The sequence below is a fragment of the Sphaerodactylus townsendi genome, linkage group LG05 (genome assembly GCF_021028975.2).
Source record: "Sphaerodactylus townsendi isolate TG3544 linkage group LG05, MPM_Stown_v2.3, whole genome shotgun sequence".
Classification (NCBI taxonomy): Eukaryota; Metazoa; Chordata; class Lepidosauria; order Squamata; family Sphaerodactylidae; genus Sphaerodactylus; species Sphaerodactylus townsendi.
The window spans coordinates 47,519,766-47,533,286 of record NC_059429.1 but is presented as its reverse complement, the minus strand read 5'-3'; the positions used below and the strand labels follow the sequence as shown (position 1 = coordinate 47,533,286).

The 13,521-nt window shown below is 39.7% G+C and overlaps 1 protein-coding gene across 1 annotated transcript; it reads right to left on the bottom strand.

Annotated features, from left to right (window-relative positions):
- Nucleotides 1–634: 634 nt before the first annotated feature.
- On the bottom strand, nt 635–10,874 carry BCL10 (BCL10 immune signaling adaptor). The gene is made up of 3 exons (XM_048498662.1): nt 10,742–10,874; nt 4,321–4,609; nt 635–1,214 (listed from the first exon to the last, which is right to left on the bottom strand). The coding sequence occupies exons 1-3, from the start codon at nt 10,838–10,840 to the stop codon at nt 850–852; spliced, it is 753 nt and encodes a 250-aa protein (XP_048354619.1). The 5' UTR covers nt 10,841–10,874; the 3' UTR covers nt 635–849.
- Between the last annotated feature and the right edge of the window lie 2,647 nt (nt 10,875–13,521).

Here is a 13,521-nt window from a genome sequence, read left to right as displayed (position 1 = left end):
CTTTAACAGGTCTTGTGAAGTACCTCTTGAAGTCTCATGGGAATAAACAACAGAGATCAGTTAATGCTACAAGTAAGAAATTGTGGATCCATACAGATATCACAATATCTACCCCCAAAAACTCACTTCAAGATGTACAGAAATATTTATGCAAACAAAACAATGCATCTCTTGCTTTGTCAAGGATTTCTTTTCTTTACCTATAACCATTTCTAATCAAGAAATATCACTCTCTTGCCTTTTCTGTAATAAAGTCATGTGTGTTTAACAGACTGAATTTAATTTTCATATATGAATAAGGCACAAGTGAAAGCTTACTTCCAATTTAAGCTGGTAGCAGTGAGGTAAGAAATCTAGAGTTCCTTCTGTGCTAGACGTTCCTCCTCATGGCACTTGAATAGTATAAAGAAACACCCAGGAAGTGGTCCGGAGTTAATATGTTTGAACAAGTACTAGAATTATCAGATTAAACAGCTACTGTGGCAGATAAGAGATGTTCTCTTTGTAAGAAACCTGAAAAAACCTGTAAATGTAAATTCTTTTTAAATCATCTGAGCATTATTCTTCCTATCTAAATACAAAAGAAGCCCTTTGTGGCAATAATCAAAGCAGAATAAACAATGACAATATGATGTTACGACAAAATACACAGCTTTACTTCACAACCTCCTAAACTATTCATCAGGTCCAATGAACTATTTTCAAAGAAGATTAAACTCAACATTCTTAAACTATAGTTATTTTACAGTTTAAAAATATCTCTTTTTTTAAAAAACTATATTTTACAAAGAATATAAAACATTCTGTGCATTATTATTACCATTTAAGATACATGAAGGAACCCAGAGTTCACTGTGGAAGAAGTGAGCGGGATCTCAAAGGCAGGAAGTGACTATCAGTGGAGGTGGAACATATTTCCTCTTGTTCATTCTGCAACTGTGGTGGAAGAGGTGGTGCTCCAGGATCTCCAGGTCCAGGAAGGACAGCTGAAAAAATTGAGTTTTCTGCATTTCCAACCTCAGTAATGGGTAAATTCATTGAACAAAGGGAAGCAGCTGAGACAAAAGCAGATGTACTAAACATTTCTGGATGAGGAAGATGGGTACATTCTTTGTCTTTTTGTTTTTCAAAGAAATTAGATTCATTTGACTGTGACCTAGAGAGGTTGTTTGCTTGTTCAAGTAATGAAGGCTTGCAGTTGCTACAGCTCAATTCTGTAAAAGAAACAAATCAGATTAGCATGCAATTAATATAGTATTTAAAGTCATACAAATTGTTAAATGATATGGATCATCTAGCAAGCAATATTCTTCTAAAATTGACTTTTATTTGCAAAACTGCAAGATTAAATGGAAAAATTAAGTTATAGACACATTCTGATCAATTTCATGGTAATTCTTATGCATGCATGTAGACATTCACTTTTTTTGCCCATCATATCTTTTTAAAATTCACTAGCATTCTTCTTGAAGGAACGACTTGTTAAGTGCTTTAAAGAAGAATCTTGAGAAATCTGAAAAACGGTTGGATTTTTAGCTGACCACCCAGCTTAAGACACATGATTTCTGAGGCTCACACAAGCAACTTCAGTGAAATCTTAAGCAGAGTTAAACCATTCTATGTCCTCTGAAGTTAATGGGCTTACACACAATTTATGAGTATATTGAAGGAGAATAGTTTTTCTTGGGCATGAGTTAACAAACTAACAAAGAATTTTATCAGTTCCATCATTGTGGGAATATGATGTATGCAACGTTACCAATTTCACTAGCACACAAAATAGGTTCCAAAACTTAAAATTCAAATTCCATCAGTATTGTGGAAAATCCAACTTTTAATTCAAGTGTGTGACTTAAATTGCTTATTGCTAGGACAGCAACAGTAGTTTCATTTTTGAAATGCAAAATGTGTACTAGCTTTGGATAGAAACTGGAATTTAAGTTGCTATTAAAACTTGAACCTATCAAATCTAATTGTAAGTGTTGGCTGTATGTGTGCAATGGTAAGAAAGAAATTTAGGGTCAGCTTGTTGGGGTGAAAGATGGGGCTAGATCAGGGGTAGGGAACCTGCGGTTCTCCAGATGTTCAGGAACTACAATTCCCATCAGCCCCTTTCAGCATGGCCAATTAGCCCGGCCCAGAGGAGAACTGATGGGAACCAGTTCCTGAATCTCGGGAGAAAACACTGGGATTCCCTGAGGAGCCTAGATGGAAGCCAGTACTGATGCTTACTTTGCACACAGGAAGAAGAAACAAATACATACAGCAGGGGAACTATGACAGCTCCCCATAAGTATTTATTTAGATATTTATACTCTGCTTTTCTCTTCAATAGGGATTCAAAGCAGCATCATTATCACTTTCTCCATTTCATCCACACAATAACCCTGTACAGTAGGTTAGAGTGACTTGCCCAAAACCACCCAGTGAGTTTTGTGGCAGAGTGGGGATTTGAACTCCGGACTCCCATGTTCTAGTTAAACACTAATTTCTACACCACACTTTTGGGGGGAGGAGTACAGAGAATAAATGTAGGTGAAATTACAGAGCAGATACATTTGTCACTAAAATAATTAAATGGAAATCATGGAAGCTTTGAGCATTTATGACCAAGTATAAAATTGATGTGGTGGCTCTTTTAAGTAGTGAATCGTGAATAACACTTTATTTAGGCTTAGCCACTTCAAGAAGAAAGTTCTCTATCTTAATTGTATTAACTAGAAAATGTATTTCTCAAGTGCACGCTCTATTGATTCAAAGAGCTTGAGAACAATCACTTTTTTATAAGTGATAAAAGCATGCAAGGTCACAATCTTATGCAGATTGACCTGGGAGTAAGCAGGCATGAGACCAAGCTATGCACATTAACTTTTGATATGAAAAATGTGGTCTGCATTTCAGAATTCAATCTCATGCTCAACTTATTTTTGTATTTGAGATCTACCGTATATACTCGTGTATAAGTCGAGGCACCTAATTTTACCACCAAAAACTGGGAAAACTTATTGACTTGTGTATAAGTCTAGGGTGGTAACTCCAAAGCAGGCGGGGGCAGGGAAGAGCCAGGGCGCACGCTCCCTACCAGATCCCCCCCCCCCCCCGCCTCCTGGATCCCCACAGCACCCCCAGCCCTTGGCTGCTCTGGTGTTTCCTTGCTTGCAAGCAAAGAAATGCCAGACAGAGCATTTGCATGCTTTTGGGGTTTCCTTGCTTGCAAACAAGGAAACCCAAAAAGAAGATGACTGCTCTGTCTGGCATTCCCTTGCTTGCAAGCAAGGAAATGCCAGAGCAGGCGGGGGCAGGGAAGAGCCAGGGCCACCCATGATGCTGGGCACACGCCTATGGGGTGCCCAGCAGGCTGCTGCCCACCGCCACCCCTCACTTACTCAGTCATCTTTTTTTCTTTCCCCACAGGCTCTGAAGGCTCAGAGCCTGCAGAACCTGCAGGGAAAGAAAAAGATGGCTGTGAGTGAAGGGGATGACGGGCGGCGGCTGCGGGTGGCTCGTGTATACATCGAGGAGGACTTTTTCAGCACAAACAACGTGCTGAAAAAGTCGACTTATATGCGAGTATATATGGTAGTTGTTCTTTAAAAGAATGGAAAAAACTAATGTGAACAAGCTTTTGGCTCAATGGCAATTTAACTGTCTAGTTTCCTGTGTTTTAAACTCAGAAACTTTTGTCTGATCTTCATATATCAGAAAGAAGTATGTACATATTTTTTAAAGTTTATGCACCCTTTCAAGTGCTGACATTGGAAACAAAGACTTTAACTTGCAGATGAAGTACACACATTCATGGGCATAAAGAAATATACATTTTTTTTAAAGTACCTTATTATTGCACCTATGATTTGGAGAATAAATGCATACGGTAAATTTTCTATGTTTTTCCTAAATTGAGATCTTAGGATATACATGCAATGCAAACTACAATGCTATTCCATTGTCAATGCCAAAATTTGTTAAACTGGTAGAATGTAACTTGTGTCAAGATTTCTGTCTTCGCAGACAACTAAATTAAGGTGATTCCAAAAGGTTGTCCAGACATTTGAACAAACATATTTCTTTTCCTAGGAACATACATGCATATCTTCGAAATGGTTTTCAAAGTATCTAGACTTCCAGCTCGGTCACTAGCTAGCATTATCAGGTTTTTAGCCCTATTCATTAAGAATTCTAAAATCATTGGAACAGAAGGCAAATATGGCTGTAATTCTATTCATTTACCTAAATCTAACTCGAGCTTATTTTTGCAAGGAATTCAGCTGCAAGTTTACTAAAGGCTTTTGGAATAAATAAAAAATTCTGATTTATTACCTTTAAGACCTTCAAGTTTTTCATTTTTTGCTTTCAAAACGGCATCAGTTATCTTTTGTAACAGAAAGTTCTGTGTTCTTTCTAATCTAATAGATTCTATCAAAGCATCTAGTCCTTTTGGATGTTCTGCTAAGTAATCCAGCAGCTTCCCAGCCTTTTTCCTGCTTGAGGTTCGGCAAGATATTTCTTCAGTGTCCTCTCGACTGAGGATTTTCTTTGAACGTAGATAATCAAAGTGTCTTTCTGCGATTATTTTATCACACAGATAGCGACGCAACTGTTCTAAGACCTGGAATAAAGATAACAATGTTTACAAAACTTGTATAATATTGCTTTTATGTAAAACTAATATGAATGGAAATACAGTATTCAAAAATATGCAAAACTTGATCAACTGTTCCATTTAGGAATTGCCACCAACAACACTTAGTTCACAAAGCAAATCTACAGTTCAAAATTTAGTTCAACTAGGAATTCACTGCGTGGTCCACCTCATAATTCCATTTAAGAAATGAGAAAATGTAAGTTAAGTATTTTGAGCAGTGAAGAAAAGTACAGTCAATATATAAAGTATTACAATAATGCCACACACTGAAATATTTTATATCCAGGGATGTGGCTTTTCTATAAAAAAATCTCTGGTGCCCTAAATAGAATATAATTCATTTTAACATACTTATTTTGGCATGCTTAATAAACACAATTAATCTACCCTGGGTTATTTTTATATCCCAAGAGCAACAAATACTTGAACTGAAATATTTTAATAGAAAAGAAATAAATCAAGTACAGTTTAAATTTAGTACAATTTAGCAATTTATGTCTAAATGATGTTCGCTGGAATAAAGTTTGTAAAATTTTTAAAAATAATATAGCATATAATTTTCTTTTCACTATTTAAATTAGACAAAAAAGTTTAAGCACTAAGAACTGTTAACACTAATTTCAGCACATTCAAAGCACTGCACTTGATTCACCACGATGTGGCTGTCCACTCATCTCTTTCAATAGAATTTAATTATCTTCCATGGAGGTCACTGGGATATATCAGTTTCACTGTTCTTTTGGATAGCATCACTTACACTATTCATCTCTATTCTACCATGTCAGCAGGGACATATAAATAAAAAATTACATATTGGGCTTTGATTTAACCTGTACACTCAATCAGTTGAATTTATAAATTGATTTTTTAATTGGGATTACTATGAGTATTTGTGGCTTTATCCTGCCCCAAACTATAAATCAACATAAATGTACTCAATTACACAATTAATGGGAATAATTGACTGAAAGACACAATTTTGAAACTGTCAAGATTGCCCAATTTTTTTTTTGCAATGACATCTATTCATTGTTACTAGTTTTTCAAACCGTGGCAAAATTTTCCACAGAAAAATAAAGCGCTGGAAATTTTTCCTACTACACATCTATTTTCTACTACATATCTATATCATTGCTACTTATAGTAAACATATAGTAAACCGTATCACCACCAATTAACTTGCCATTGCTTAATGCCATAAAAGTATTCCACATCAGTTAGACCTTAATTTGCTAAGATGACACCAGGTCTGACAGATAGGTAGAATGGAGTGAGTCAATAGACAGGGGAATATGGAATGTTGTCCCTAAGAGTTAACTGTAAACCAAAGAAACTGCATTTTCTCTAGCATCTATTCTATTTTTAAAATATCCCTCCAAAGCATGTTTTAGTTCTGTGGTGACTGAGATAAATAAAGTTAAAGGTGCCAATAAACCAGTATTTATAATACAAGTTGACATTAACATCCTATTCTCCACTCCCTTGCGTGCCCCCACTGCAATAATCAGCCAGACCTGGGGAGGGGGAGGCTGCTTTGAGGCTGCTCTTTCAAGTCCAAGCTCCCTCCCACAGGCACCCCATTGCAAGCCAAGCGGTTAAAAGGGAAGACCTGGAAAGGAAAGTGTGCAGGATGTACTTTCTGCTCCAAGCCCAGACCCACTTACTCCCCATCACTTCACCAATGCTGAAAGCACACAGGACAGGTTTTCTGCTCTGAGCCATTTTTATCCAGGTAGACTCTAAGCCCATGGTGGCGAACCTATGGCACTCCAGATGTCCATGAACTACAATTCCCATCAGCCCCTGCCAGCTTGGCCAATTGGTTTGCCACCACTGCTCTAAGCTCCTGTGAGGCCCTGTTCCATTTTTCTGATGAAGTTGTAATGTTCGTGCTTCTGCACACACCACTTCTCTATTTCAATTTAACTCCTCCCCCCCTTTAAAATAACATTTTGGAATTTCTCTAAAACCTCAGAAGTTCCAAGACTTTTCAAACCCGCAATATGGGGCAAAATTCAAAATTAGATATATAAATCTAAGTTATGAGACAACTAATTTGATGGAAAAGAAGATGTGGCTTGCCTTCTTTTACACTTTTCACTGCACAGCCTCATTTTATCCAGTTGTCCTTAGAACTAAAATGCTTCTGAAGATGTCTTTCGGTGATCATGATATAATCAGGAAATACTAACAACAGACAGGAACTTAATGCCTCTTGCCATCTACTCCATTCCTGTCAACACACATGCAGCCTGATTCATCTGATGTGTCTTTTGTTTATCAGAGAATTTCCCTTTTCATCGTAACCCTGAAAATTTCCCTTTTCATCGTAGCCCTGAAACAACTATTAATTTGTTGATTACCAAATGATCAAATTTTCAAACTTTCTGATTTACTACAGTAACTTGTTCATTTAAAAGAAAAATCCTAAGTAAATGCCACACAACTTCCAAGAGTCACTGAACATAGTATGGGACAATGGTCAGAATTGATTAGCCTCAACTTCGCCCTGCATAAATAAATATATACCCTAGAACTCTCTCCTATAGACACATTTCAAAGAAAGATCCACAATCATGGATAAGTTCCCTTTCAAAGATTTCAGGGCACCATTAGTGATATTCCAACTGAGGAATTCTGATAAGATTCAGTAACCCTGGAGACATAGCCTGAATTCTATTGAACTAGATCAACAGTATTTCCACTGATAGAATGTATTGTTAATACTGTTGAGCTAAAAGTTGTCATCTTGTTCATGCTGTTCTCTTTTTCTCATTTATTCTTGTCATTTGTTCAATGTGTAACAGTAGTGGATATATCAAGAACTAGAAATTGAAATCCACTAGTGCCATCCCTTCTATCTCTTCTTGAGCGGTCTTGGGCCCATCCTTGCCCCTGGTGGTTGGGGAATGGCTTGAGCCATTGGTGAACCAACGAAACCACAGGGCTGGTCCTTGTGATTTGGTGGGGAGCGTCGCCCACTAGCCAGCAGTCAACATGGAAAAAGGGTGGGGAGAACATGTGTTGTGCTCCCTCCTCCTCTTCTCTCTCTCTGAACTCCTTTCCCCATCTGTTTGTTTCTCACAACTCTTCTTTCCTCCTAGTCTTGCTTTTTCCTTCATTCTCCTCTCCCCATCTGTCCCACTTCTGTTTTTTAAACTGGTAACTAATTCAGTTATGGCAAAAGAAATATTATTCAATATTCAAACTGTGCAATATTCAAATTCTGACACAAAGAGCATACCATTAGATGTTTGTAAAACCTTGCCAACAAAAGAACTAAGCTGAATTGTAACTTCATCCATCATGTGCTAGACCGTTCTTGTTTTAGAATGGTCTGCTTGGTCCAGCATGTGGCGCATGAAGTTACAATTCTACATAGTTCTTTTTGTTGAAAAGAACATAGTCTAAGCTTGTTTGTTTTTTCAACAAATATATATATATATATATATATATACACACACACACACACACACACACACATACACACATATATATATATATATATATGAAATATTGCTGGTCTGCCTTTCCACCCAATTCAACATTTTCAAGGTGGCAAATATCAAAATATTAAAACATTTCAAGCATTTTACTCATTTCAAGCACCATACTCTGAAACCTACCTTTTAGGTAAGACTCAAACCATTGCAAAATGGTGCCTCCCAGTGTCCACCCAGAAATGTGTTCCAAACAACCACCATGAAAAATAGCACTGAAAGTGGCTGAAGACCAAGAGAATTAACAGGGTTGCATTCCATTGTCCATTTTAAATTATTTCTCCTTTAATTAGAACTCCAAGAGAATTACAGCCATTATAAAATTCCATAGAAGTTATACAACTTCCTCCACAGAACAAAAAATGTATTTGGCCATTTTCCTAGAACTTCCCAAAGATGACCTTTGGAGGAAGTTCAATAAGAATAACACCACAGTAGAAAAGGCACTTTCATTATTACCATTAGCCTAATCTGAAAAAGTAGTATACAGAGCAAAGCCTCACTGGACGATCTTGTAAGTAGGCATTCTAGTCTCAGATGCTAGGGTTCAAGAACAACTTTAAGAAGAACTCACCAATTTACAGGTTTGAAGAAAAGATATACATTTAGTCTAAAAATTACAGCTTTGAATACTCCTCCTGGTTTTCAAGTCATACCAAGTTCTATCTATCTTACAGACTTGTGTTATGAACAGAAGTTTGTAAAAACTAAATACATTTACAATTGGAACTCAAACATTTTCAAGTAATGTGAAGAACAAGAGTGCTTAAAATTGGGGAAGTGGAGGAGGAATACAATTTTTCCAGCGGTTGTAACATCAACTCAGTCATTCTCAGAGCAAGATCACAATACAGCCAATGATAACAAACATATAACAACAAATTACTACAGATTCTGATTTATCATTTAATGCCTACGTACAATGTCTGTTCAGTAGCAGGAAGAGGAAGAGGTGACTACTAAAAGCCCAAAACTATTTTCAGTGACTCATGGCTGACAAAAACTCAACTACAAATAGGGGATTTCCTAACAGTGCTCCAGAAGAAACTCCTACATAGACAAGTGTAAGCTGGAGCAGAAATCATGCAATTTGATGGACTTGGAGCAGCGATGCTTGTTGGTAAGCATTAGGAGGTTAAGAGCTTCGATGTATCTAATCTGGAGGAACCCGAGGGTTTGATTTCCCCACGGCTCTTGCCGCCCTGAGCTGAAAATGAGAGGGGCTTATCTGCAGGTTATTCAGATTAGCCTGTACCCCACTCCACACCTGCACGCATCAGCTGGGTGACCCTTGAGCTGAGTCCACCCAGCTTCTCGAGGAGTTCTCTCAGCCCCCCACCACTACCTCACAGGGTGGTGGTTGTGGGGGGGGAAGAGGAAGGAGATTGTAAGCCCCTTTGAGTCTCCTGCAGGAGAGAAAGGGGGGATATAAATCCAAACTCTTCTTCTTCTTCTTCTTCTTCTTCTTCTTCTTCTTCTTCTTCTTCTTCTTCTTCTTCTTCTTCTTCTTCTTCTTCTTCTTCTTCTTCTTCTTCTTCTTCTTCTTCTTCTTCTTCTTCTTCTTCTTCTCCCTCTGATGCTTTCCCAAGCCTAACATGCCTTCAACCCCCACTCTAAGCCTTGCCTGTGCTGTGGGAAAAGGAATTTTCCTAAAATAAATTCCATTCTTTCTCTGCTCTTGACAATATTGTTGGGTACACTGCGGGGTTTGTGTGTGTGTGTATGAGTGTATCTAACTCTCAGTGATCCTAAAACAGCAAGCAGGCAACTCTCCTAATCTCCTTATATGATCCTTTCTTTATTCACCTATTATCTAGAAGAAAAGGTTGAAGGAGAAGAGAAAAAAGGAGCACAGACCATGACAAAGTCCTCCACCAGTAGTACATGCAAGTTGTTTCTTCCCCCACTGCTAAACCAAACATGACCTTATGAGACTATCTGCCCTACGGCAAAACAGGCCACTAGTCATTCTAGCCCAGGACTGTTGCAACTACATCTTTCAACCATAGATGCCAGGGTCAGAGTTCCCAAAACAAACTGAAGTCCAGGGGCCTTTAAGGACCAACAGTATTTGTTCAGGCCTTCGGCCCTTAATGACTTGTGTTTTGCTTTACTACAGCAGGTTGCTACGGAGGTGCCAACCTCTCTCATGATACAAATAAGTAAAACAATGAAGCCGGGTAAACACAACGGGCCAAAAAGCAGCTTCGAATGGCCCTTCCACCAGGCCCCTTCCATAAAAGGTAGAACTTCACCAGATGCAGCTTTCCTCCCCTCCGTCTCCCATTGCAGAGCTGCAACGGCAGGAAAAGCCACATCTGGAGGGATTTCCCCTTTCTACTCTTCAAGGGGCAGAAACTCTCGCGGGGTCTTGACAGTTTTTGCCGTGGCAAAAGCAGAGTTGCACTTTCCTTCCTTCCTTCCTCCTCGTCAGAACACGCTTATTAAAATTCCTTGCTTCTTTCGGTTTATCCTTTCCTCAGTCGGGACCCCGCTCCCCGCGTGCATCGATACGTCGCCATATAGCCCCCCGGGCCGCTCCCCTCTCCCCATCAAGCTTCCTCTCCCCGCCAGCCCGTTGAAGCCTCTCGCTTACTTCCTTTTTCACCTCCGCCATCTCATCATCGGTGAGCGACCTTTCGGCAGTTGCTGCCGCCGCCGCCGCCGCCCCCGCTGACACCCCACAGCCCGCCATGACGGAAGCACCGAGCGCAGCCACCTGCAGCCGCCCCCCGCGGCAAAGTGTCCAGCGCTTCCGGTTCCGGAGCGATCCTGGCCACGCCCCGTTCGGGAAGGGCAAAGGCGCTCCCGGGGGTGAACTGCGCGTGCGCGGTGCTGTAGGTACGATTTGGAGGTTTCACTGATTTGTAAACGGAAAACGAATTCATATAACAATTGCAGCTCGATATAAATATGATGTGCGGAATCCACAAGTTCAGTTCAGAGACAGCACTTGTAAAAGGGCGGGTTTACTAGAGAATGCAAGTTTAGACTGTCCTAATATGGGTTTGAGAAATCCTATATGAAGTTCTTGCAGGAATAGCGGCGCTACAGTTACTCTGTGTAGGATTGCACAGTAGGAAAACTGCCTTGCGGTCTCCCACTGTGTCTGAACCCCACTTCAGCATTGGCCGGGAATAGCAAATACTGGCTGTTGTGGGTTTTCCAGGCTGCAAAGCCGTGGTAGATTTTCTCCGGACGTTTTGCATGAGTCTAGCTGGCGTTAGGAGCAAAAACTACCAGACCACGGCCGCACTGTCTGGGAAACCCATGGCACTGGAAGCTTTCGTCAAGACAACAGTGAATATGTTTGAGTACTTCCGTCTCTGCCTCCTCTTTTATCTCCCTTAGCGTGTGATTTTTCCTAGTGTCTGCTTCAGATTGTAAGCTCATTGAGGGGAGAGGTTTGTTTCCCTTTGGCTTATGAAGCTATAAAGTGCCATATAGGCTGTAGCAATAACAAGTGTAAATGCAAGGGCAGGCTGGGGTGAAAATGTACTAGCTGTTAGTATAATATACACTGATGAATCTTGTACTGGGTGTGGAAGGCAAGAAAAGAGATCTTGGGAGTCATGGTGAACACAGCTCAATGAATGCTGACTCAGCAGTGGACAGAGCAAGTAATTCTATGCTAGGGATCATTAGGAGGTTACTATAATATTGCTCTTATATGGTTCTTTGGTGTAGCTGCATTTGAAATACTATATACAGTTCTGTCTCCATATCTCAGTAACAGCCATCACAAAAGAACTGGTACACTGCTGGAAAAACAGGTGCAGGAAAGGGCAGCCCAAATAAATGATCAAAAAGTGCAGGAAAGGGCAACCCAAATAAATGATCAAGGGTTTTAGGGAAGGCCAATCAACTTGGCACTTTAGTGACAAGGTGACCAAATGGGGATATGATAGGCTTATAACATTATGCATGCCATGGGATGGAGAAAGTGGGAAGAGAAAACTCCCTCCACAACTCACAGCCAGCCAGTGATGGATGGTACGTTCAGAACAGAGAACAAGGAAGTACAGAGAGTACTGGGCAGAGATGGCCAGATTTACTGGGCAGAGATGGCCAGTAAATTCATTGGCTTTCTAAGAGTATCAGATAAATTCATGGAGTTGGGCCCATTTATCAGAAGCTTTTACCTGTCATGGTGGGAAATGCCATTAAGTCACAGGCAATTTATGGCAATCCCACAGAGTTTTCAAGGCAAGAGATGTTCACAGGTGTTTTACCATTGCCTGTTTCTGCATGGGCTGAGAGAGTTCTTGAGAGAGCTGTGACTGGCCCAAGGTCACCCAACAGGCTTCATGTGGACTAGTGGGAAATTAAACCTGGTTCTCCAGATTAGTGTTCACGGCTGGATTCTATTACAAAGTCCGTGGTCCAGGCTGGATTCTGACTACACTGACTAAATGGAATCTCCATGTTCAGTGGCAATAATTATCTGAATACCAGTACTGGTGAGCAAGAATATGTGGAAACTGCCTCCACTTGGTTTGGAGACCTTCCTATGCATCTGGTTGACTACTGTGTAAGACAAGGACTCTGAAATTGATAGGCCATTAATTTGATGCACCACATCTGCACATATTCTTAATAGTAAGGCTACATCAGTGAACAATGGTCTTCTGAAGCTCCTGTTTTAACTCTGGATAATTCTTAGCCTTCTCCAAGGCTGATGGTTGCATACATATTTTGAATGTGGCAGCTGTTTTTGGGAATACCGACAGTTGCACCTGATTAATGGAAAGTGTGTTATGCAGATTTGGTTCATTGCTAATTCTTCAGTATCCGCTAGAGGTCTCTTCTGTTTCATGATTCTGTGCAAGCAATCTTTTCTCATTTAATTTCCCAGCATTGCCTTTAAGTATAATAGCAATGTCTGCTATAAGACTTTGAGAGACAGATACCTAAATGTGGGCTACCAAAGAAAAACTATTTTAATTGTTACACATTGATTCATAATATTTATTAGGAGTCTAGTGGGGTGTTTGCTGAATGTGTAGGAAGAAATTGTTAAAAGCTGCTTGTTTTAATCGCAGTGTGTAGAAATGCTATAATTACATTTCGTTTTATTTCTTGAATTTTCATTAAATGATGCCAAAAAATGCTTGAATTTTTGGTATAATATAATATGGAAATATACCTCTCTGTGCAGATAAAAAGTATGCAAGTGGTCTCCAAAGATAGTTACTTGGTCTTATGTCAGTTCCTCGGGATCTGTTAAATTGAGTGGCTCCTCCTTTTTTCTTTTTTATCAGAAAAAGCTGTACATATATACAAATAAAAGTATAACACCGTTAAGGATATACAGCATTAGGCCTTTAGCCAGGGTGATGAGAAAAGGTGCTGGGGCCCTCAATCATTAGTCATGCC

Excerpts from the sequence above, each read along its gene's own strand:
- BCL10 (XM_048498662.1), bottom strand. The coding sequence starts at position 10,840 with ATGGCGGGCTGTGGGGTGTCAGCGGGGGCGGCGGCGGCGGCGGCAGCA. Across the intron at positions 4,610-10,741 it reads TGGCGGAGGTGAAAAAGGAA|GTCTTAGAACAGTTGCGTCG; the intron begins GTAAGCGAGAGG and ends TCTTTATTCCAG. Across the intron at positions 1,215-4,320 it reads AAAACTTGAAGGTCTTAAAG|AATTGAGCTGTAGCAACTGC; the intron begins GTAATAAATCAG and ends TTTCTTTTACAG.